Source organism: Chionomys nivalis, chromosome 4, assembly GCF_950005125.1.
Source record: "Chionomys nivalis chromosome 4, mChiNiv1.1, whole genome shotgun sequence".
Taxonomy (NCBI): Eukaryota; Metazoa; Chordata; class Mammalia; order Rodentia; family Cricetidae; genus Chionomys; species Chionomys nivalis.
Genome location: NC_080089.1, coordinates 89,353,283 through 89,379,739, shown reverse-complemented (window position 1 = coordinate 89,379,739; position 26,457 = coordinate 89,353,283). Strand labels below are relative to the sequence as shown.

General features: G+C 38.4%; 1 protein-coding gene across 1 annotated transcript in view; it reads right to left on the bottom strand.

Annotated features, from left to right (window-relative positions):
* Nucleotides 1–4,356: 4,356 nt before the first annotated feature.
* Nucleotides 4,357–26,457, bottom strand: part of LOC130873460 (phospholipid scramblase family member 5-like) — a 38,487-nt gene continuing 16,386 nt past the window's right edge. Inside the window, exons 7-8 of the mRNA XM_057768322.1 lie at nucleotides 25,627–25,709; nucleotides 4,357–4,374 (exon numbers count right to left, since the gene is read on the bottom strand). Of these exons, the coding sequence (XP_057624305.1) occupies nucleotides 25,671–25,709 (39 nt within the window). The 3' untranslated portion in view covers nucleotides 4,357–4,374; nucleotides 25,627–25,670. The remainder of the gene's footprint in view (nucleotides 4,375–25,626; nucleotides 25,710–26,457) is intronic.

The window sequence follows — 26,457 nt, the reverse complement described above, 5'->3', positions numbered from 1 at the left end:
TAGGCTCCCACAAAGCCAGTACATGCAGTAGGGTCAAAACTCAGTGCCATTGTCCTTGGCTTCTCAGCAGCCCTCATTGTCCACCATATTCAGTGAGTCCGGTTTTATCCCATGCATTTTCAGTCCCAGTCCAGCTGGCCTTGGTGATCTCCTAATAGATCAGCCCCACCGTCTCAGTGGATGGGGGGCCCCCTCGCGGTCCTGACTTCCTTGCTCATGTTCTCGCTCCTTTTGTTCCTCATTTGGACCTTGGGAGCTCAGTCCATTGCTCCAATGTGGGTCTCTCTTTCTATCTCCATCCATCACCAAATGAAGGTTCTATGGTGATATGCAAGATATTCGTTAGTATGGCTATAGGATTGGGCCATTTCAGGCTCTCTCCTCAGCTGCCCAAGGACTTTAGACATACATCAGAACCTGTGCTCATATTCATGTGTAAGGCCAGGCTCAAATTTGTTACATTAAGAAGTCACCATATATGACCAAATACAGTGCATGAATTGACGGTATTGACTGAACTATAAACTCTGGGAAGATGATAATGTTTCCAAGCCCTGCCACTCTGCTCAGTGCCTGCCTTGGCCATCTCCTAAGTGTAAATAACAGTGTCACCAATATTTGATCTGATGCATTGCGTAATGTATTTCCTGACATAGATTGAGTGCTCAGTATCAGTGTGACATAAATCAGTATGGAGATATTATTTGATTTACTGCTTCTTTTACTTATTTTTTAACCCATTTTTCTCATTAAGATTATGTTTAGGAAGACAATTTTCAGTATTAAATGAGTGGTTGTATCCATGGGAAAAAGCTCAGTTACACAGACAGCCTAGGAAGAGAATAACCTGGAAAATAGTAGCAATGTTCTAACTGGCTGTAATCAGAACCTCCTGCGGCTGTGGCTAGGTGAGTTTTTGCCATGGAGATATACCCCAGCATACAACCTGCACTCTTTGTGATTAAAACTCTTTTGGAGTTGTGAAATGCACAATGCATACATTTCCATCAGCCGGGAAATTGAATGATTTGAAAAAGTATGTGTGGAGTCTAATTATTATCCCATGGCTAAAGTGTCTCAGTTTAGGTACTATCTTTGTGCTGTATTGTTGTTAATATATTAAATGTATTGAAGCTAACCATTGTAGAAGATAAAGGTGAACATTTTCCCCTCTTTCTGCTTTACTAATTTCTTTACTTATATTGCAATTTATTGTTAATGTGATTTTGCTAGGTGATAATATGTTAACTTTAAGTAAGCCAAGTTTCGATGGCGTCGTTTGTTTTTGTTTTTATATAGGATCTTAGAATTAGAGTGGCCTCAAGCTCCCTATGTAGCCTAAGATAGCTTTGCATTTCTCTAATCCTTCTGTCTCTGCTCCCCAGAGCTGGGATTGCAGGCCTGAACTTGCCTATGGAGTTCTGGGAATTGAACTCCAGGCCTAAAATATACCATGTAATCACTCTACCTAGTGAGCTCCATGCTAATTCCAGATGCTTTTATTTTTAAAGTGGAATCTATAAAATTCCCAAATTGCTTTTCTGTGTTGCCTGTATATAACTATATCATTAACTCCTAGGAGGTTTATTGACATTGAACCACACAAGTAGCATTTACTTCCTGGTGTTCAGAATCATACAAGTCTTAAATATACATCCACCAGTGAGTCACTAAGATCAATGCACGTGTGAGATATGTTCCTTTAACTCACTGAGGTAAAGATAAAGAGGACATCGGCATATGTGTTCGGCGGAAGTTAAGATCGACTTTCACTAACCAAACACTAATATTAAGGTTCTTTTTTATCAAGAACTGTGCTGTTGCATGGGTGGGGAAATGTTGTCAAAGGCTCTGTGAATGCTCTTTGCTGGCAACTCAAGGCTACCCGAGACTCTCTCAGGAGCAGGGCGAGGCTGGGTGCAAGGACACACAATGTCTTAAATCTATTGCTTGATGCTGATTTCACACGTGCACAAACACACACATAAACACACATTCTCTTCGATTTTCAACTTTTACTAACTTTCAAAAATTGTTGGAAAGTTTGTCTTTTTGTTTATTTGATTTTTTTTTAGTACCAGGGTTTCCTAAACTATATTTAGAGGTGTGAAATTGTGTAAACACAATTGAGTTTTAAATGTTCAAAACTGTCCAGCTTTTGACAATGATATACTTTATGAAAACCAGACAGCTAGGGCACTTGAATAAGTATATAGAACTCCTATTGCTAAACCAATTTAAAAGCAATCACTTTAATATACCTTTAGCTCTCCTTGAGAAGGTAAAATTCTTAATCATTTTGACTGTGAATTCCACTGAAATTCATGGTCCATTTACTCAGAGTGGCCACCATTCACTCATTTTGGTCAATTGAAACATTTCAGGATTTCTTGAACACTGAAAATGGTACTAATAATTTCTTTGACATCTTGTATCTTAAGGCTTTATCATCTGACAAATGTCAAAATAGGTCTAAACTTTCAGGCTGTTGATGGATGTCTCGTGTTTTCCAAGTTTTTCACTGATAGCTTCCATAAATAAAAATATATGTAAATATATATGTATTCCATTTTTTAACTTAGTGTTAATTGAAACCATTTTTCATGTTATGTAATATTTAATTTTCATATTACATATAGGAGTATTCTGGCTATTTATTTCTTTCTTCACTTATTTTAATGCTACTTATAGTAATTCTTCATTGGTTTAAGGTGTAATCTCCCTATATAGGTATGAATTGTTTGATTTATTTCATATTTAATCTTTGACCTCAAACCCAATCTGTCAATACAACACTCTTGTATTTTAACTATTCCACTTTATAGTACTCACTCTGTAGTTCTAATTTTGCTTTCATTGTTAAGAGTTTATTTTAAACTATGCTTATGCGTGTATGTCTGTGGTGGATATGCGAGTGTGAGTGTAGTTGCCTTTGGAAGCCAAAAAGGGTGTCAGATTCCCTGGGGATACAGGAGGTTGTGGGCTGCCTGGTGGGGTGCTGGAAATTGAACTTGGGTTCTGCAAGAGCGTGATGTGTTCTTCACCCCGAAACCTTCTTTCTACTCACTCACCCTTCTTTCAACAGTTATGTCTTTCCCAGACATTTATCAAGATAAGTATAATTAGAATATAGAGTTCAAAATACTTCGAACAGTTCCACCTATATCCACACCTTTGTAAATCTTTACACTATAGACTGTGAATACCTCAACCCTCATCAGAGAGGCTTCATTTTGGAGTAGATGATACTTAACCCAGAGATTCACAACTGATCAAAGTGGAGAAAATATGAAACTAGATCACTCCATCTACATGGGACATCTGTATCATATCCTCTTTTCCTCAGCCTCAAGGACCATTAGAGAAGATGGAGCAGAAAGTCTGTAAAGGCCAGCAATAATGGAGAACAGCTGTAAAATAATGTTTTCTGGATAATACAGGACCGTGGCACACATGAACCCATGGTGGCTTTGAGTGCATACTCAAGACCTGCACAACAACAAGCTAGGCAAGATTCCAGCATGGGTAGGGAAAGGGATCGCACAGTTGCACATCTAACTGAGTCACTATGGGTGGTTGGTTTTCTTCAGGGATGCAGTCTCTGGTTGTTTTCTCATGTTCCACTAGATGGTTCTACACCCATGTTCGTATTGTCAGCATTATGTGGATGCAATAGCTTGAACAGAAGGATACATCGGGTTGGAAGAAGAAAGTGATGGGGAGATACGGGAGGTGCTTGAAAGATTGGGGTGGAGTATGGATTTGATTAAAACATATTTTCATAAATAAAATTCTCAAACAATACATTTTTAGAGAAGATTCAATACCTATCTTTAGTAAACATATACAAAGTAAGTCTCATGGTTTCTAATAAAACAATATCAAACTTAGGGCTTGAGTTTTCTCTTCAAACTTTATTTCATTTAAAATCATTAAGTTGTGTAGAAACTTGGTAAAGCAGAAGGGAAATGCCAGTCAGACTTGCTTGGTCTTTGTCATCGTATGAGTGGAAGGAGATGGTCTCTGCATCTACTCTTTGCATCCTTCATCCTGCTTATGTGTTTGCTCAACCTGGTCCCGAAGACTTCAATCCCTTGTTCTGGAAACTCTTGTTCACATGTTAGGTTGAGCCAGCATCTCAGTGTTGGGAGCAACAATTCTGAGTTTCCATAAACTGGCTTCATTTCAAGCACCCAAAGTGTAATTATAATCTGGGAAAACCATGTCTAATTAGCTGGATGGAGTTAAGCTTGGAGTCTTCAGAAACTGTCTATCTCCGTTCTCTTTCTTCTGTCTTTATATTTTACTTTCACAATTTATGTTCACATTTTCCTTTCAGCGTAATTATTTCTGATACACCAGGCTTAGCTTGAGCTGATAAATCAAAAATGTGGAAGGAGAAAGTCAGAAGAGCTTACATTAATACTTCAATTTTTCAGGAAATTCACTGCTTTCTCTCATGCTTTTTTATGAGTTTCTAATTTCTCCCTGTCTACCTTTTCTTCTTATCACCCTATTAGTTTTCACGAGAGGTTCAAGAAGAGCTCAACATTACATTTCTTCATCCCCTCCCCTCCCATTAGTCTCCAATCTCAAACCTGAAACTCTTGTATATTTTTTAATGGTTCAGTTATCCAGAGTGGTTTATTTTAATTCAACGTAAATATGCCACTTAATTCAATATATACTTATAGAGTCTGTGTGTCAAACTAACAATTGGTTTAAAAATTTGTGTTGTTTGCCAAGTATGACATAACTGGTTTGACATTTTCCCATGTGCTTTTAATTGATTAATTTGACACAGTAGACTTTGAGTAACATAAGTAGGACTGAGGACCTTGATACAACTAGTGACAAGGACCTTGCCTTCACACAGGGATTTGGTCTCACTTTCTAAGTGCTGTGTAGAATGCTGGTATGTCTGCTATTCAGCAAATTCTCCACATTTTTCTTTTTACTAAGCTAAGCATACACAACACAGAATAAAGAACAACAGCATATAGGTTTCCTTAAACCTCTCTCAGTAGATTTTCTAAGCAAAAGTATCATTAGTTCATTATTGATGCTGGCTTTCTGTTGCAGATGTTTAGAACATTTCAGGCAATATATACCCTAGTTATTCCAGGCCTCTGCTTCATCTCTATAAATTAGGTTATCTTTTAGATAGCTGGAGTGCCATGTTTGATAGAGCCTGAGACTTCCTGTGGCTGGCTCTTGCTCCCATATCTCAGTGACCTTTCAGCCTTCATTATCAGCTCTCAGAGCTTGTTATTCTTTACAAAGAATGATAACTTTAGTATCACACAGCAGGGATCAGAAATTCCAAGGAGCACATGTATGTGCCAAATTAATGGCATTGTGATGAGTGTATGAATAATTCCAACGCTTCCACGTGGGAAGGAGATAAAGGACTGTTCCTACCCAACTAAGAATGACAGAATGTTCCGCAGGAGCTTGCAAGCACTCCGCATTCTTGGTGACAGCCACATTCCAAATATCAGCATTCCTGCTTTCTGCCTGGAAGGAGATATAATGTGACTTTTTCCCAAGGTGAGAATGTCCCCTATAAGCTCACACTGAAGGATGAGGATGTCCCCTATAAGATGATCACAGTGAAGGTCTCTAAGTTAACAGTCAAATTCTTTCAATCCTGAGAGGCTAGAGAATTCTAATTACCATGAAGCTTTTTTTCATAGAAGAAATGCTGCCTCTGTTTTTCTATCATTGCTTACCCACTTTAGAAGATAGAGGAAGTAGAAGCTGGTTTGTTCATAGGTTTCACTGAGTTCCATGAGTCACTCTAAGCACAGAGCCATTTTAGTGGTTTACCTAATCTTCAGGAAATTCCTGGGAGGAGTTTACAACCACTGCATCAGTTTTATAGATCAATGCTCTGAGGCACCCAAGTGACTCAGAACAGAGCTCACATTTCCTTTGCTAGTGTTGTAAACTGTTACTGACTTTTTTCTTTCCTCATACAGCACATCCTGACCACGTTCCCCTCCCTCCCCTCCTCCTCATCCTGTCCCATCTGTTAACTGGTTTTTCAGAGAACATAGACTCTATACTCTTTTTGTCATCCTTTCCCAGACAGCCTCAGCTTTGGCGCAATATTAACGCTTGAATTTATAACTGTAGTGTTTGTGACCTACAGGAAACAGGAGCACTGGAACACACAGTACCATAGCCACCCTTCGTCACAGACAGATATTTTTTGTCAGTTCCCTCAGGAAATCTTTGATTTCCAAGCGATCACTGGAACTTTTGTTTAAGTAAAAGCCTTCTTTTTTCTTTTACTATTGACATACCTTCTATTAAACTGCTGACGATTATTTTTAGACAACCTCACTAAACACTTGCTTAATTATTTTACAAAAAAAAATAAACAGAACTGAAATTAATTGCATGTAAGACAAAGTGTTCTATGCCCAATGGAAACAGCTTGAAAAGAAACCCAGAAAGAAACACAGTGACTCCGGCTTCTCAGTCAGCTCAGTCCAGCAACAATGGAGGAGAGGAGAAGTTGAGCAGGGATTCCACACAATAGAACAAACATGGTGGTTTCCAACAATAAGCTTATCATTGTATTTACTGACATGAAGAGAATGGAAAAGATAATGAACATGGATTAAAAATGAGAAGGTAGCTTTGAGAGAGAAAGCCTTTCATCATTAAACAAAGTAAGGAATTTGGACACATAAAAAAACATGACGATATTAAGGAGTGCAGAAAAACGTTCACAAATGTGGGATATCTATGGACCTGGAGGATGTTTGAATTTGAGTAAAGCAAGCTAAGCTGTGTGTATTCAAAATTTAGATGCCGTTGTTTGAGCTTTGAAATTAAATTTGAAAGTTTAATGCTAGGATTTCGAGTTTCTATTTGGAGGTTTTACTGCATCTCTCCAGTTTGAGACAGTTGAGCTGCAAATTCTGTTTTTGCTTTTGCAATTACATAGAATGTACAAAGCATAGGAATCCATATCTGCATCATACAGAGTGACTCTGTGTGTGTGTGTGTGTGTGTGTGTGTGTGTGTGTGTGTTACAAAGAGACCCAAGGTATACTCCTAAATTGTTCTCTTCTTTCTTTTGTGAGACAGGGTCTCTCACTGAACCTGGAGCTCACTGATTAGACTAGATTTTTTCACCAGCTAGTCTAAGGAATCCTCCTTCCTGCCTTTTTATCACTGGCGTGACAGGTATGTGCTATGACACTTGGCTTTTTATGTGGATGCAAATGATCCAAACTTAGGTTTATGTGCTTTAATAGTAAGCACTTTTCTGAATGATCCATCTCCCCAGCAGCTGGGTAGTGATTTTCAAGCCTTCCTCAGCCCTAACATCTACCCCATTTTCTGTCTCAGTGATTGAAGTATTCTATAGAGATATTTACATGTTGGCCATTTTTTTTAGGGTTTCTATTGCTGTGAAGACACCATGACCATGGTAACACTTACAAAGGTAAATATTTAATAGAGTGACTTGCTTATAGTTCAGAGATTTAGTCCATTATTGTCATGGCAGAAGCAAGGCAGCATGCAGGCAGACATGGTGCTGGAGAGGGAGCTGAGTTCTACATCTAGAGCAGTTTCAAGACTGCTAGCTGAGATGACCAAGCCTCACAGAATTTTCCAGTCAGGACTTGACTATAATTCTAAATTCTCTTCAGATGCCTGTAAGATGATCAGCATTCCCAATCAGCCATAAGTAGCCTGGAAAACTAAGCCCACATTCCCCCCAAAATGGATTATGAATGTTTTTCTTTGTTTAGAGTGTTGGTTACAAGTATGGATAATGGATAATAGACAAGTGAGATTCGATTTAGAGTTCTTGTTTTGAAATTAAAGTTGGGGGAGAAGTGCTGTGGGACAATGTTTTTACCCTGTGAAGATTTGTTTCTTGTGCTTGTTCAATGAAACACCGATTGGTCAGTAGTTAGGCAGAAAATATAGGTGGGGTGACCAGGCGGGGAATAGGGGCAGGGCAATGAGAACAGGAGAATTCTGGGAAGAGGAAGGATTTAGTCTGCAGTCGTCATCCAGACACAGAGGAAGCAAGATGTGACTGCCTCGCCAAAAAAGGTACCAAGCCACATGGCTAACATAGACAAGAATTATGGGCTAATATAAGTTATAAGCATTAATAAGAAGTTGTAGCTACTAGGTGAATCAGTTTAAGACCTCTGTGTATTTCTTTGGGACTGAATGACTGTGAGACCTGGTGGGACAGAAACCTCTGTCAACACGTGTGTGTGTGTGTGTGTGTGTGTGTGTGTGTACACAACATTTGGGACGATAATGCTTACCCTGAGAGTCATAGACTATCTAACAAAAATACCAAGATTAAACCTAAGGAACCACCTTCTGAGTTGTTGGTCAAGGTAATCCAAGAGACTTCTAAGACAATATAGGTTATTCCTGTTTCCCTTTGCTGCCTGCCAGAAATTGAAGGTAAGTCCCCATGTACTTTAGACATGGGGCTTGGAAGAGTACAGGTGAATAGAACCATAGTGTCTCCTCCATGAGGACTAACTTTAATAGTACTGGAAGGTGCTATGTAAGTTGCCAAAGGAGGAAACCATTAAATCGTCTTACCCAGCTTTGATTCCTATAAACTACAGTAATGATCAGCATGGCAAGATATTCCAAAAGGTGCAATAATTTCACTCACATCTTGGTAGTAACCAGGTAATTGTACTTAAGGTTTGGTGTGGGAGGTCCTTCTTTCTATGTGTTGTTTTCATTGGTTAATGAATAAAAAAACTGGCTTGGCCTGATAGGGTAGAACAGAATTTAGGTAGTTGAGGAAAACAAAATGACATGCTGGAAGGAAGAAGGCAGAATCAGAGAGAGAGAGAGACACCATGGATCCGATGCCAGAGATAGACGTGCTGGAACTTTGCTGGTAGGCCACAACCTTGTGGTGGTACACAGATTAATAGAAATGGGGTAAATTAAGATGTAAGATTTAACCAATAAGAAGTTAGGCCTAATGGGCCAACCAGTGTTTTAATTAATACAATTTCTGTGTGATTATTTCAGTTCTGCGAGGCAGGGACAAACAAGCAGCTGCCTCCTACAAAGGTTTGCTTCACAGGAGGCAAATCATACTTGTAGTGTAAACCTAACCAACTACATGGGGCTAGTAAGGTCATGGAACTTAGAAGACAACCTATAACTGACACTTTTCTTAACAATTGAAATTCCTGAGTGTATTAAAATCTTCATACCTAGAGGTGAGTGCAGATCTTTTCGCTCATCAACAAAGTTTGTTTTTATAGCAGAAGGAGAACATCACAGAAAGCACAATTCATCGAAATTTTGAGGAAAAACTGACTGAAGGTTGCCTGGCCCCAGCTGATATCTCAGTAACTCAAACTCTTACCTAAGGCTCGGGGTACATTGCCAAAGAGAGGGTAGAAATGTTGTAAGAGCCAGAGGAGTGGAAGTCTGCTGTGAAATAAATCTTTGATATATGATAGGGAAGCTGCACCCATGAAATCTCAACAATATGACTGCCTGAGCAAGACCTGAACAGTGACAGCACCAACTGCCATGCTAATGTGGATGTGGGAAATCTCATGGGGCTCACTCCAAGATAATAAGATACAAACAATTTACAACTGCTGAGAGAGGGAACAATTAGTCCTCCAGAGGGATGAGCAACCTAAGTGGCTATCTGTTACCAAGTGGTCAACTATAGAGACATAGACATACAAGCCACACTAAAAGGACTCAGAAGATTGTACAGATGTATGCTTGTGTATGTATATACATATATTAATATATATATATGAAAAAGGCTATCATTTTGAGAGGGACATGGAGAGGCATAGGAGAGGTTGGTGAGAGGAGAGAGATGGAGAAAATGCTGTTGTTATTTTTAATTAAATCTGATACAATGTAGAAAGTTGTGCTGGAGAAGCAGCTCAGCCTTAACAGTGTCTACTAATTTTGCAGAAAACTGGAGCTGTTTTCAGCCCCCACTTTGGGTCCTCACAGCAGCCTACAAACTCAGTTCTGGGGTTCACACCTCTGTTTGCTTCAAGTACTTGCAATCAGATGCACACACCCACAGACAGACAGGCAGATAGACAGACACACACACACAGATACATACACACACATTAGAAAATAAAGCTAATCTTAGAAAAATAAATGAAAGAGTAATGTGTGGACTTTGCTCATTGTTTTACTTATTAGATCATTTCTTAGAAATTGAGCCCAAACTACACATTCAAAAACAAATGCGTAAATTTTCTTTGATCCTACATTATCACAGTAATATGTATTTGTTTTCAAGAGTTCTTTTCTTTTCACTTTACAGTTTCCTAGTTTTCCTTAAGAAATATAAAAATGTCTCCATTTTCCATTGTACAGCAGAATATTGTTTTTAATATTTTATTCTCTTCCTTTCCCCAGATTGTATTTGTTTCTTTATTGGAACAATAGTTTGAGAAAAAAAGATTTAGTTGTGCATGATCTTAGATCTCTGTTCTATCTGTCTCTGTTATTTACATATGTGCATATGTATATAAATGTATATATGTGTGTGTCTGTATTTTGACTATGTGCATGTATGTATGGATACATGTGTGTTTATATGCATTTATGTATGTGTATTAGTCGGTGTTCTCTAGAGGAACAGAAATGATAGAATGAACTAACATATATATGTGCTATACACAAGTATATATGTTGCACTATACACACACACACACACACACACACACACACACATATATATATATATATATATATATATATATATATATATGCAGAAAAAGGATTTACTAGAGTGGCTTATAGGCTTGGTGCAAGTAGGCCAACAAAATGGCTCTCTCCTGATCAAGAGGCCAAGGATCTTTTTGTTACTTAGTCCATGAGACACTAGGTGTCTCCGGAGTCACAGTCTGGTGCTGAAGTCCCAGGGAAGTCCTGGAGAGCTGCCTGTTTACAGTCTGTGGTGGAATTCCAAAGAAGTAGGTTCTAACACCAGCAAAGGAGAGTCTCAGGAACCGGACAGATGGACTTTCCTATCAGAGTGAGGGAAAGTAGGCAAAAAGCAAAGCAAGTCTTTCTTGAATGTCCTTTAACAAGGCCTGCCACCTATGTGGGCTGCCACTAGAGGGTGTGACCCAGATTTAGGTTGGGTCTTCCAACTCAAATACTCCAGCTTTCTAATAGATTTTATAGTACAAGTAATCTAAAGAAGAAAAATTCCTTACAGGTGTGTCCAGATGCTTGGGTTTTAATTAATTCCAGATATATTCAGGTTGACAACAAAGATTAGCCACCAATGTATGTATATAAGTGAATGTGTGTGCATGCGCTTGTGGATGTATGCATACGTATGTGTGAGTGTGTGTGTGCATGTGTCTGTACAGGTGTATATGTGTATATACGTGTACACAGATATTATAATGGTACTTAGTTTACTCATGTTTAAGAATAGAAGGCCAGGCGGTGGTGGTGCATGCCTTTAATTCCAGAACTTAGAAGTCAGAGGAAGGTTCTCTGTGAGTTTGAGGCCAGCCTCATCTGTAGAGAGAGTTCCTGGACATCCAAGGTTGTTACACAGAGAATCCCTGTCTCAAAACAAACAAACAAACAAACAAAAACAAAAAAACAAACAAAACAACCCCCCAAAACAAAGAACCATAAAAACAAAACAAAAACCAAACAAGCAAAAAAAAAAAAAAAAAAAAGAAGAAGAAGAAGACTATTGATGTCGTTTTCTATAATGCCTGTTTATTTTTCTGTTAGATGGAGCAAAGCAGAAGATTTTTAGAGGGTAGAGGTATTTTGGCTGTCATCCTTTTAATCCTAGTGCACACATTTTACGTGGCTTGTGGATGAACGTGTAGCTGTGTTTCTGCTGTTGCAAATAGGCAATTTGACATTCTCATGCTATTTACTCACCTCATTTCTCTCTGCATGTCATGTATACAAGGACTATAGCTAGTTTTTAAGTTAATTTTGACAAGATGCCATCTGAAAATGCATTAACCAACCAAAACACTCAATGTTTGTTCTTAACTAGAAGGCAAAGAAGCAATGGCTAAGTTTGTGTACTGAAACAAAGTGTCTAAATTCTCAGAGTTCTCCTATGAGAATTCTGAGAAACTGTGAGGGTCATTAGCTCTCTTGTGGCATTGAGAATTGTGCCAAGAATCCCCAAGAAGTGTCTTCCTATCTGTGCTCCTGTGTCTATTTCTTCTGAGTTGGGTGGACAAGGACGAGCTTTACTTTTTAGCCTCATTTTGCCAACTCAAGTTCAGAAATATAGCTCCAGGAATTTTTTCTCTGAAAAACAAACAAAACAAAAGCAAAAACCTAAAGCACAACAAAATCCAAGCTACATAAGCTTTTTTTTTTCTTCTGAAATTAGGTCTAGGATCTTAATATTTCTGTGAGATCATTACAGCAGCACTGTTAGAGCTACACAGGCTTGTTCAGGTGTAAATTACACATTCAAATACTTTGTAGTGGACCTGTATCTTACCTGTCATTCTGTTAAATGCATAGCTGAAGAAAATGAATATCTCTTTCCTTTAGATGGCTAACTTCTACAATAAGGAAATTAGATTCCCTCCATACTTTTCTACCTTATCTCTCCTCTCTGTTTCCATCTCTCCCTCCATTTTTGTATGCAATTTTTTATGGTTTTGCAAGCAAATTGTGGTTCTGAACATTTGTATAGCTCAACTTGCTTTAATCTCTTATGAGTTGTAGATGCTGTCTATCATTTATATGTATGTATATGTTCTTTTTTCTTTCTAGAGAGTTTTTGTCTGTGCAGCTTTGGCTGTCCTGGAACTTGCTCTGTGGCCCAGGCTATCCTTGCATTCAGAGATCTGCTGTTCTGCCTCCCAAGTTCTAGTATTAAAGGTGTGTGTCATGTGTCACCATTATCTACAAGTTTTATCTATTTACAACCTAACATAAACCTGAATAAAGTTGTTTAATTTCTGGTTAATTATTAATTTCTTGATGGAGGAAGGTCATTGGTTAAAAAATAAAGAAACTGCTTGGCCCTCATAGGTTAGAACATAGGTGGGTGGAGTAAACAGAACAGAATGCTGGGAGGAAGAGGAAGTGAGCTCAGACGCCACGCTCCCCTCTCCCGGGCAGATGCAGGGCAGCTCCTCTCAGAGCCAGACGCGATGCAGCCAGCCGCCAGGTCAGACATGCTGAATCTTTCCCCGTAAGACTAGTGCTACACAGATTATTAGAGATGGGTTGATCGGGATATGAGAATTAGCCAGTAAGGGCTAGAGCTAATGGGCTAAGCAGTGTTTAAAAGAATACAGTTTGTGTGTCATTATTTTGGGGCATAAGCTAGCCAGGCAACCAGGAGCTGGGGCGACAGGAACACAGCCCGCAGCTCCCAACAATTTCTAAGTTTTCTATGTATGAGGGAGGCATCAACCTGCTCACCTCTAGTGACTGAAACCCTCTGAGTTCCTGTGAGCTCAAGCTCAGGACATTAGTATCTGCAGAAATGCTTTGAAATGCTGGAAGGATTCTAGGACATGAGATGACATTGCTAATAGTACAGTTAGTTTGCAATTGCTGCATCTTCACACGGATCCCTGAGTATCATGAATTCACTAAAAGCTTATTTACCGAAGCTTTAGAATGATAAATGGGGAGTTTGGACTCAAACTAAATTGACGTTTTCCTTAACATTGCATAGGTAGCTACTATTGCTTTTTCTAGAATTTTTAGATAGACTGTTTTTGTAAAAGTATACAGTGACAAGAAAATAGGTGCACAAACTGAAATTTAACTGGTCCACAAAGAGACGTTTAAGAAAATATCTAACCATGCGCTTAAATACATACTTGGATGAAAATCACCTGTCCAGGATAGAGCCATTTCTTTCTATTTTAATTCCCCTTTCCCTTCTGATGTCACAGCTGGTTCTGCATGGTGCATGCATCATGGTTTTGTGCTCATACTAGTTCATGATCTTAAATGCTTATTTTTACATCAATTCACTAGCAGACCTCCTAATGCTAGCTTGATGATTGACTCACACCGGGGAAGAGATCTGACCTGACACAGTAGCCATTCTGCACAGGCTTCCGACAAAAGTCTCAGGAACTTTAGATTTTTGCTTAAGGTTGTTTAAGTCTTAGTGACAATCAGAAATAAGATTTTGAGACCTACTTTTATCTAGTTTTATGCTTGAATTTTTTTTTTTTTTTAACATAGACCCTTGCTGTGGTGCTCAGGCTCCTTTGGGGTTTACTCACTATATCTAACAAGCTGGCCTTGAACTTTCTGCACCTTTCCTGCCTCACTCCCTGGGATCACAGGAGTGATCACACCCAGCTTCTGAGCTTGATGGTTAGGGTTGTTCTCACTTTACTTGTTGGACTAATGCTCATCAGTTTTCATGGAAAAATAGGGAAGATGTGCACTTACAAGGTTGATTGGAATTTTATTGCATCTATTCCCTGAAAACTGAAAGTCCAAAACCTTGGCGGTGTGCATTATGCAGCTAGAAAGACAGCCTGCTTTTTTGTTGATAAGGAAATGAACATCAAAGTTCACCCTCCCACTGCCGAAACCTGCATGCTTTCACAGATTACAGAGAGCACAAAGTGAATCGCTAATGGAAACATGCTTTTCCCAGATTCCCCCTGCCTGGCTACAGTGTGTTCACGGTAATGTGAAGTGTTGCTGCCATCTGCAGCATGGAAAAATTACTAAAACCATTACCTTTACTTCCCTTACATTATTGGGCTTTAAATAAGTGCCGTGGGTTTAAAAGTAAGAACTGTTTCATTCTTTTTACTCTTCCTCTGCATTTTCTATTGCTACCGTTCAAGGTGTTTAAAGTCAGCCTGAAATGCACAAAGGACTCGAGAATGAAGTCTCAGTAGTGAAATACTCAGCTTATATTTACTGATGGTTTAGTTATGCTAAATTAATTTTGTGCTTCAGGGAGATGGTAAACAAAAGGAACATTCATAAGTTACATCAGGAATTATTCTTCAAATCTACTACTGTTGACTAAATATGAATATTAATCTTGTCTAAAGTTTTTAACAAAGAGAACTTTTCTAGTTTATGCATTGGTTGCTTCCTCCAGTGCAGAAATATGCAAGCATGCGCAGATGAATCCCACAACTGTTGGCAATGTGTTTCTCATTTATTGGGCACTGTTGTTTCTGTAAATTGACGGAAGGATGACTTCTTCCTTTATTGTGTACTTCTGGTGAATAAAAGACGTCTTTATAGTTTAGCCCTTGTTCCATGAAATGGTAAGAAACTTAGAAGCCTGTTTTCTATCATTAGCTAGCTGGCAAGACAATTAAGGACAAATTAGCTAGACTGGGTGTCTCTCTGTGTATGGATTGCAAGCTAGACTTTTCACAGATAGTACTCAAGGACGGAGGTGCAGATGTCTGGCTTGTTGAACCAAAGTCTTTTAGGTGTGTGTGTGTGGGGGTGGGCAGGCGTAGACTGGGGAGGTGGGCAGGGAAACTAAATCACTTGCCAGTTTCTGTTGCCAGGTCCAGTTGATAACTGCGCAAGACATTGGAACTGCCGAAATTCCTTATGCAATTAACACCTTGCAAGAACTTCTAACCTCAATTTATGATACAGGATTCTAGGCTCAGACAACAAACCGCTCATGTGTAAGTCTTGAAATGTATATGCGTAACAGGTGAAAGCAATTAACCAATTAACAAGGTCCGGAGGGAAACAGCTTTACACCAGTCACTGTGGGAAAGACTTCACAGACAGTCCGAGAGTGCCAGATAGAGCCTGGCCTCACAGTCTCGAATAAAAAGTTACAAACTTCCCTCCTTTAATTTCTTCCTTACCCTGTGGGCTACATATAGGATAAGAAAATATATTTTTGGATTTGGGACGTTTTCTTATTGTCAGCCTCTCTGTCGAACCTGCTGATACATTCTTTCGCCCCTTGCTTTACGCTGGTTGTCATGGTTACTCAGAGCCCCCCCCCCATTGCTCATAGGTTGCCCACAAACTGCTTTCAGCTATGCAACACTGTCCTGTCAGGACAGTGGCGGGGTTTGGGGTTAGGGAAACACACCTTCAGGGTTTATTAATCTAAAAGGTTAGCTTACACTGTTAATCACAGCAAAAAAATATAGGTTAGTATGCGGCCCCTTCTGTGATTCCCCTAAAGTTGAGCTTTTCTCCCTTGTAACTTTGGTAACCTGTCTCTGTTAGAGATAACACCTTAGCCAGAACTTTCTTTTACCCCACCAATCCGACAGCTAACAAGCACTCTCCGTTTGTCCCTTATTCCCTTAACGTTCACTCAAGGAATGCATTGTGACCCTGAGAAACAGCTTTTGTAACCCCCTTTTAAATTGTCTGAAGTCTGTTGTATTGGATGTATTAAAAACTGTATGAACAAAGAGTCTCGAGAGAATGAGAGCTGGAAATAAAGAGTGCAAGACCTTAAGATCCTGTGTGTGTGTGTGTGAGAGAGAGAGAGAGAGAGAGAGAGAGAGAGAGAGAGAGAGAGGGAGGGAGGGAGGGAGGGAGGGAGGGAGGGAGGGAGGGAGGGAGGGAGGGAGGGAGGGAGGGAGGGAGGGAGGGAAGGGAAAGAAGGGAAGGGGAGGAGAGGGGAAAAGAGAGTCCTCCGTCCACCCCTGCAGATGGATAGAAACTTATTCCTAAAGACCCTCAGACAAGTTCCATTCCCACTGCTTTGAAGGCATTTTATTGGCACCCTGGGTGCAGCGCTAAGAGCTGGTCTCACAGGTTGCAGAACTCCAGTTATGGAGGAGTCACGCCAAAGCCCACTACTAAGGGGACAATGCAAGCACACTGTCCTCCGAGGGAAGATTCTAAGTTCATTGTTTGTGTTGCTTTTTCAAATAAGACTGGCAGGCAGAGTGGAAGAGAACACCGCTTCTTTCAAGGAAATGAAGGTACTCTTTCTCTGCAAGTCCAGATTCTCATTCTGTGTTTTAAAACCCCTGCCCTCCTCCATTTTCTGCCCCCTCATATTCTCATCCTAAGAAGTAGACACAAGTTGACCAGATCTGTGAAGTCCGGCAGGTTACTTAACATCTGCTACTTAGATTGATTTCTGTACTCAAACCCGTGAGCTTATAGTAACTATTTTTTTATTTTACACAAAAATTAGATGAGAAATGCGTAAAAAGTCTTGTAGTCTAAAATGTTCATTAATGTTAGCTTTTTATGTATTTATAAAACATTTTTTATCGTGTTTTAGTTTTGTTTCAGGTGAGTTAACAAATGTTAAAGCTTTAAATCTCTTATAGTCCAGGGTATATGATCTTCTAAAAGCAGATATTTATAGATAGAGACTTCCCAGGAAGTAGATTTGGATATTATGGCACCAACAATAATGGCCAGCCACAAAGCAGTGGCTCAGTAAATGAAACCCGCTGCATTTTCCTCCTGTTCTTTAAGGAGACTCAAATCAATTTAGTTTTTATTTATATCTGCAATATCTAGATCTTTATATGTGACTTCTAGTGGGTTAAGGGCTGACAACCTGCCGGAGGCAGTGATGCCCAGTGGTTTGTCCCCCTCACTTTTTCCTCATATGATGTGTCTGTGCTGTGATCTCCAGTAGAAGTGTAATTAAACACATCATCAGCAGTTAGAAGGAGCCTTAATACTTATGACTGAGTAGTCTTCATGTGATTTCAGTGAAAAAAATAAATGTCATGTAAGTAACACACAAAATTTGAGTAATTTTTTCTGACAATTTTTATTTAAGAGCATTATTTTTTTCTTACAAGGTAAGCCATAGGTTCTAAAAAGCACTTGTGAAACTCCTTGACCTTACCCTAGGACCATACACACACACACACACACACACATAAAATTATTGGCCATGCTTTGCTTAGCCACCCACTTCCTGAATCCTGCTCAAGCATCCACATAGGCAGCAGCTCCTAATAAGAATGAGACCCTGTGGCTCTTATACCCATAGCCCTGCCCTGGAGGGTTGCCAAGCAACCACAAAGGTGGGTCTAGGTAGAAAAAAATCCTTGGGTCCACCCATCCTTATCGTTCTAAGACTTAGCCTAAGCAGCTGCACACAAGTCCAATACTTCAGTCACATGCCCCAGTTTCTTCAATTGTTTATCCTGGGGCCTTGCCCAAGGAACCCTTATGTGTGCACCAATGATATCAAACAAAGCCCTACATTGTCTATCCCCAGGACTTTGCTCAAGTGGTATACATGAAGCCAGTAAGACCCCAGGGATTCTATTAGTTTCTGAAATTATCCTAGCCTTTTCACTTACAAACAACATTGAGGGACCAAAAGACTGAAATTCAAGCAACCCCCACCTTCTCCAAAACCAGTCAAGTTAGGGTAACAGCAAAAAGAAAATGACACCACCACCCAGCACATGTAAGTGATAAACTCACCAACAACCTTACTCTAGTTTTCCAGGTCCCTTTGTAAAAACAACAGGTAATACAAAAAAATCAAGACAATATATTCCCTAAAAGATGATCAATCCTACAGCAATATTCCTCAACCAGACAACATAGATGGTCCTTAAGATGCAGGTTAAGAGAACAATTATAAGCAGGTTCGAAGAGCTCAAGTTCAATGAGGACATTAGTAAACCCCTGAGTGAACCTAAGGAGGACAGGATAAATGCTGATTAAGTATAAGAAAACACAAACAAATGGCTGAATATACAATAAAGATGATTCAGGATATGTAGAATGAATTCAGTAAACAGAAATACAGGAAAAAAAAACCTAAATTGAAGTTTACTTGAAATGAAAAATTCAGTAAGTAAATTTAAAAATGTCAGTGGAAAGCCTCACCAACAGAAGGATTATATAGAAGACAAAATATTATGGCTGGAAGATAAGGCAGAAGAATTGAATCATGCAATTAAAAAGGGGTAATTTTTAGAAAGAACTCCACCAAGTAATATGTAGGATCTTTGAGATGATATGAATTATAGGGTTCCAAGAGGAGGGAAAAGTCCTGGTTAATGCATACAACATATCTTCAAAAAGTTAACAGAATAAAATTCTCTAAATCTAGGGCAAGATATGCCCTTATAGGTACAAGAGGCACACAGAACACCAAATAAGACCAGGAAAAATCTTCCCATACCATTAAATAATGAAAATGTTAAATATATAGAACAAATAAAGAGTACTGAAAGCTATAAGAGAGAAGTGACAAGTCACATTTGGGGCAAATCTATAATAATATCAGCTGTTTTCCCACAATGGAAACTATAAAAGTCAGAAGAGCTTATAGCAATGTTCTTCAAGTCCTAAGATCACATATGTCAAACTAGTATGTTATACTTGGCAATACTATCTGTCATATTGAAGCGAAAAGAAAAACTTACAAAATCAGTCAAAGAAATTTATCTCCACAAAACCACCCCTACAGAGACTACTGAAAGGGATTCTCAGACTGAAGGGAATGGTCCCCATATCCAAGAGGCTACAGAAAGAAAACAAATGATGTCACAGTTACTAGAATGCAAATTAGGACTAGGAAAACTAAAACCACAGAAACAATAAAATGACAGCAATCAATGTAAAACTTTCAATAATAACTTTAAATACTAGTGGCTTTAACTCCTTGATTAAAAGATACAGGCTAACCTGGTGTGGGAGAATGGTCTGTATTCTGTCAATTATATTTTAAATAAATGCTTATTGGCCAGTAGCCAGGCAGAAAGTATAGGTGGAACAACCAGACAGGAAGTAGAGGCAGGCCAATGAGAACAGGAGAATTCTGGGAAGAAAGAAGCCCATTCCTCCACAGTCATGACTTGGCCACAGAAGAAGCAAGATGTGACTGCCTCCCTGAAAAAAAGTACCGAGCCACGTGGCTAACACAGACAAGAATAGTGGGCTAATATAAGTTATAAGAGTTAATAAGAAGCCTGAGCTAATGGGCCAATCAGTTTATAAACTAATGTAAACCTCTGTGTGATTTCTTTGGGACTTAACGACTATGGAAACGAGGCAGGACAGAAACCTCAGTCAAAACTAACCAAATGGATTTAAAGACATGAGCCACCTTTTTGCTGTCTACAGGAAACATACTTTACCTTCAAGGGGAAACACTACTTTTGATAGAAAGGATGGGAAGAAGTATTCCAAACAAATAGAAGATGGAAACAAACAGGTATTGCAATACTAGATTTTATAAAATAAAAGTAAAACCAAAACTAATGAGTAGAGATAAAGAAAGTCATTTTATTATGTTTTGCACAATCCACCAAGAGGACATTACATTCTTAAATACCAAACTCAAGTGCAAGCAATTTCACAAAACAAATATTACTAGGCAGTATGCTACATATTAACCTCAATACAGCATCATTAAGTAACATCAGCACTCCACTTTCACTGACTGACAGGTCATCCAGACAAGATTTAAAAAGAGAAACATTATCAGAAATTAAGTGTACCTAATAAATACCTCTAGAATATTTTACCCAAACACTATAGAGTACATATTCTTCTAAGTAGTTCAAGGAAATTTCTTTAAAATAGATCATATATTGGGACACAAAATAAATCTCTACAAGTGGAGAAAAATTGCATTAATTCTGGCCACAATAGAATAAATCTCCAAGTCAACAGAAAAATAATCTTAAAAAAGACACAAGCTCGTGGAGATTAAACAATAAACTATTGAAAAATGGAGGAGTCATTAGAGAAATAAGGCACATAGAGACTCATCTGGAATGAGATGGAAGATTTCTCCCTGCTAGTTAAATTTCATACATCGAGAAGGTGGTGTGCAGGCTACTGGGGGTGGGGGTGGGGGTGGGAAAGCATCAGTAGATGTAACCTTTTCAAACTAATTGTAATTTTTACTCACGACAGTACCTGTCTGCCAGGTAAGATGTGTCTAATTATGCAAAAGATCCATGACTATTATGGGGTAACCAACTGCTCTCTGACTGGAGTCCACTGGATGGACTCTGTTTTTGGCAATGCAAGTCCTAGTAAAAAGTGAAAATTCCACACCTTGAGAATAATCTTCTCGTGTTTCTTAGTTAAACTAAACTGCCTCCTAACTATTTATATTTATAGACATAGATTAATGTTACTTTCAGCTTGAATCAGAAAAGCCTTTCTGTGGTGAAAGGCAGTGAGGGCAAAGTCACACATGACTGATCAAGAAGCTGAGAATGAGTGAAAGTTGAATGCTTAGCCACAAACAGTGCATTTATATCACCTTCTCTAAGGCTCAAGCAACATTTTTGAGGAAGATACATGGAACAAATGTAAGAGCTGGAAGATAGTTCTGAAGAAAAGGTAGAAAGTGCCACATTAGAGCCATCCCAATAATGAACTTGCTGGTATTGCATCTTCACAGAAGTGGACCTGTCAACAGTCAATCATGAATGAAGGAGGGACATAAGGTCCTGTTTACTAGTTAGTGTTCATTGATTGTGGGAGAAACTGCCATCAGTTACACAACTTCTGTGACCCAACCAGGCTCTAATATACAGTTCCAAACAGTCACACAGATGACTCTGGTTATCAACACACCAGGTCTCAAAGCAAATCATAAACACAATATGGTAAAGGGATTGGTAGAGGAAGGATGAGATTGACAGAGGAGGCAAGTGAGGGTAAGCCTGGAGAGTAATCAATACATTGTACCAAAGAACAGAATGGTCAAAACACAAATTTAATAAATTTAAAAAAATGTAATAAGAAAGTATTCAATGATTCAAAATCAAATTTTAGGGATTTAAGACAGTTCAGTTTCTACTGTGCAATCATGAAGAGTTGAGTCCAGTTTCTATCATTTCACATAAAATTCTCTGCATACTGGAAGGCAATCATGATGCCATTGCCAAGGAAGTAAAGAGAGTTTGTGACCTGGGGCTCACTAGACAGCAGGCTTAGTCTAATTTGTGACTTCCAGGCTAATGAGAGACCCTGTATCAAAAACCAAGGTGGACATCTCCTGAGAAACACTGCAAGGTTGTCCTTTAGCCTCCTATATGCATACCAAACAACAACAACAACAAAAACACAAAACAAAACAAAGAGCAATCTACAGATTCAATGAAATGCCCATCAAAATCCCAGCAATTTTTTTTTTGCAGACCTTGAAAGAACAATACTCAACTTTATATAGAAAAGCAAAAAAACCCAGGATAGCCAAAACAATCCTGTACAATAAAGGAACTTCTGGAAGTATCACAGCCCCTGACTTCAAACTCTTATTACTGATTTACAGTACTGAAAACATCCACAAGGGACAATGGAACTGCACCAAAGACCTGAATATTAATCCACACACCTATGAACACCTGATTTTTGACAAAGAAGCAAAAAATATAAAATGGAAAAAAGAAAGTATATTCAACAAATGGAGCTGACATAACTGGATATCAACATGTAGAAGAATGAAAATAGATCTATATCTATCACCATGTATAAAATTCAAGTCCAAATGGATCAAAGACCTCAACATAAAACTAACCACACTGAACTTCATAGAAGAGAAAGTGGAAAGTATATTTGAACGCATTGGCTCAGGTGACCACTTCCTAAATATAACCCCAGTATCACAGACACTGAAAGAAACAATTAATAAATGGAACATCCTGAAACTGAGATCCTTCTGTAAAGCAAAGGACACAATCAACAAGGCAAAACAGCAGCTTACAGAATGGGAAAAGATCTTCACCAACCCCACACCAGACTGAGGACTGATCTCCGAAATATACAAAGAACTCAAAAATTTTAATTTTTATGGAAAGGAAAAATATGTAATTTGAAAAGTTAAATATTATAAACAATAGTTCCAGACCATCTAATTTTAACAGAGAAATAATGACATAGAACTACTGTAGTGAGGAGGTGAACAGGCCTGCTTTTTGTCCTGCTTGGCTCCTGCATGGCTAGCTTAGCCCCGGAAATAAGAACACACAAATTGTATTCTTCTAAACACTGCCTGGCCATTAGCTCTAGCCTCTTACTGGCTAACTCTCATATCTTGCTTTAACCCATATCTAATAATCTGTGTAGCACCACGAGGTGGTGGCTTACCGGGAAGATTCTAGCGTATGTCCATCTTGGGCCGGAGCTTCATTGCGTCTGACCTCACTTCCCTTCTTCCCAGGATTCTGTTCTGTCTACTCCACCCACCTATGTTCTGACCTATCAGGCCAAGCAGTTTCTTTATTAATTAACCAATGAAAGCAACAGATAGACAGATGACCCACCTACATCAAACTACTGAATTAGAAATGTTTAAAAACTGGTGAGATGTCTCAGAGGTTAAGAACACAAGTTGATTTTCCAGAGGACCTATGTTCAGCTACAGACAACCACACTGCATCTCACAACAGCGTGTAGTGTCAATTCCATGGAATCTGATGCTCTCTTCTGGCCTCCATAGGCATCAAACACTGAAGTAGTGTATAGATATGCATATAGGAAAAAAAAACCCAATGTACATAAAGTAATAAAGTAACTAAAATAGTAATTCTGTCAAGTTATGAAGGCATTAAAAGTTTGTTGTTTTGGTAGTAAAAATTACAAATATAAAAATCTATATGCATACTAAGTTTCAAGTGAGTCAAAATTTTAGAGAGCTGTTGATATGTCACCTGTTTTTTCAGATTGTGTAGCAACTATTCTTCCTTCTTATTCTAGTTTTATTTTTCATCTTTGGTCCTCGTGATCAAACTCAGATCCTTGCATATGCTACGGGAGTTCTCCATCACTGTTCTATACCTCACCTTTAGTATTGTGTGATTGCATCTCCTTATCTATCATGATGACTGCTTTGGTGATAGACATGGCTCATCTTGAGTTTTCTATGACACACTGGCCTCAGACTTCAGATTCTCTTGTTTTCCAACTACAAAGATTATAGGTACTTGTCACAGCACCAGTTCAAATTTCTCTTTCATAGAGAAGTACTGGGAAGCTTTTAGCATTTTCTTTCAAGGTTCTCTGGTTCACAAAGAACACTCTGTTAAAATCTATTGGCATTGTACTTCCTCTTGATGACCCCACTGCAGTCAGTCTTCCTGTGTTTATCAAACTTGTCCAGCATGTTTGAATCAGAGACTTGGCACTTTCTTTTTCAACCGGCAAGAATTCTCTTTTCTAAATGCACTTATCTCTTGCTGACTTCTTTTCCTCTATGTTCAAATTAACAGCTCTACTTATGTCTGTTTATTTATCCCGAATTACCATTCTTCCTGGGTCTGGAAATACAAAACTCTGGCCCTTTTAGGAGAGAACTAACACCTTATCATTCCAATGGATAACAATTAAAACTAGCAATAACTTATTTAGTCAAAGACTGGTTTTTGCAAAAGTAAGTACATCTGCAAGGCAATGTGAGCTATCATTCATAAAATTACTAAACATCAGAACACCAGTTCAATTAAGATATTATTTTCTGTTTTTATTTTGGGGGCTATGAGGTTGAGATGTGGTATGATTTTGCAGCCCAGTATGGCCTTGGACTCAGGTGGTGGTTTGGATGAGAATGTCTCATATAGTCTCATGTATTTGAAGATTTGGTTCCCAGTTGATGCCATGTTTTGGGATGTTCAGGAAGAAGATCCTGGCTGAAGGGCTTTTGAAGCATATGGACAAGTAGGGTATAGGAATCAGAAGTGCTACTCAGCACCATGTACATCCTGAATCAGTGGCATTTGCTATGCTTTCTTCCCTCTGCACTGCTGCATGGATCAAGGCTTGACTCTTTTGGTTTGGTTTGTTTGTTTTTAATTCCCGAACTGTCCATTCTTCATTTTGAAGTCTCTGATCTTGTAACTGGCAGAAACTTCATAGCAGTTAGCTATAATGCTGGTTGATAAGACTGCTTTTGCTAATTTAGAGTCTATCTGTATGACTATTTAAATCTCTGAAATGAGTCTGCTCACTACTTTAGTTAATTGCCTTACAGAATATAATTGTGCCTCTGCAACTTCAAGAAATAGAAGCTATCTATCTTCCTCCAAATCTTTACACATATCATTTACTTGATCTCCAACTTTTCCGATATAAATAAAATATTTTTACTTTAATAAGAAAATTAACCTAGTCTGCGATGCATGAGATTCTCTCTCAAAAATGTGAAAAATGCATTATAAAATAATACTTATACTTTAACTTGTTAAGACTACGTGTAAAAATTTTAAAAAGAAATTAAGAAAGTCAAAAGGAACTACTTTTGAAGAGATATTTTAGAAATTCAAGCCCTTTGATTAGTAACCACCCTTAGTACCAGAGATACTTCAAAGCATTTTCTAAACATTGAATTCCCATCAGTGATGCTGCAAGCCTTAGCTCTCATCTTTCATGCTTACCATTGCGGTAACTTCAAAAGGATAAAAAGAGAATGGAAATCTCTCAAAGTAACCTTGTACTCATGCTAGTAATTGCGTATTTAGCTATCATGCATTCACAACCAGGTTAATTGTATCATTACACTGTGTTTTAATAAATATAATAATTAACATTTAGTTATAAAAACTAGAATATTCAAGCCATTCAGAAATTAAATTCAGAGCCCAAGGGACATCTAGAAGAAAATGAAAAAGAATTAGAGAGTGTCAAACCTAGACATCTTCAAAGGAAGGAGATCATTTAAACTTGCCTTTTACTTACTGAAATGTGTTCTGCATATTTTATTGTTTTCGTCATCATGCTTGCTATAATCCAGCAAGTGAGTGTTCAAAGAACATAAAATCCTACAAACAAATAAAGTGAACATGAGTGAATTTATAAAAGAGGCAACAATTAGGATCAAGAGCTTGACATGCCAGTTTTGATTATGTGAGTCAGTGATGTTCCTAATGGTGTTTCAGCAATTCATGATTAATTGGAAGAAAAAACTATGATGTTTTAAGTTTCGTGATTCTCAAATGTTGAATTTTCATATTGTAAGGAACTTAAATCTTTATCTAAGTAATTCCAATATCATCAATCGAAATTTTGGGGGGTTATCAAAACCATAAAAATCAGTTGTAAACATAATAAGGCAGAGGAAGAAATGATAGCAGTCATCACCTTTGCAGTGTTTATTACCTACCTTGGTGACATATTTAAGAAGCTGTCTCAAAACTTATACTAGAAGATCACAAAGTTATCATGAGGTTCTGATTTAACAAGAAGTGGATGAAAGTTCTTTCTATTGTCAGTTAAGTATGTGTCTTTCCTAGCTGTTGGAGTATTACCCATACATACAACTGGGGGACTATCTAGATCAGTCTTCATTTCAGTTTATCGAGCACAGAGGACTCATTAGACGTCATGTTCAAGAACTGACCCTGGTGCACCAAGGTGAAATCTGAGATTCCACAATCTTTTGTGACACACAGAGAATGTATGATGTACTATATATTGATGGGATCGAAACAACCTGCCTATATCACATTAATCTCCCAAAGAATGTGAGTCAAGGATGGAAAACACACTTGTCAAAGCACAAATATTTAG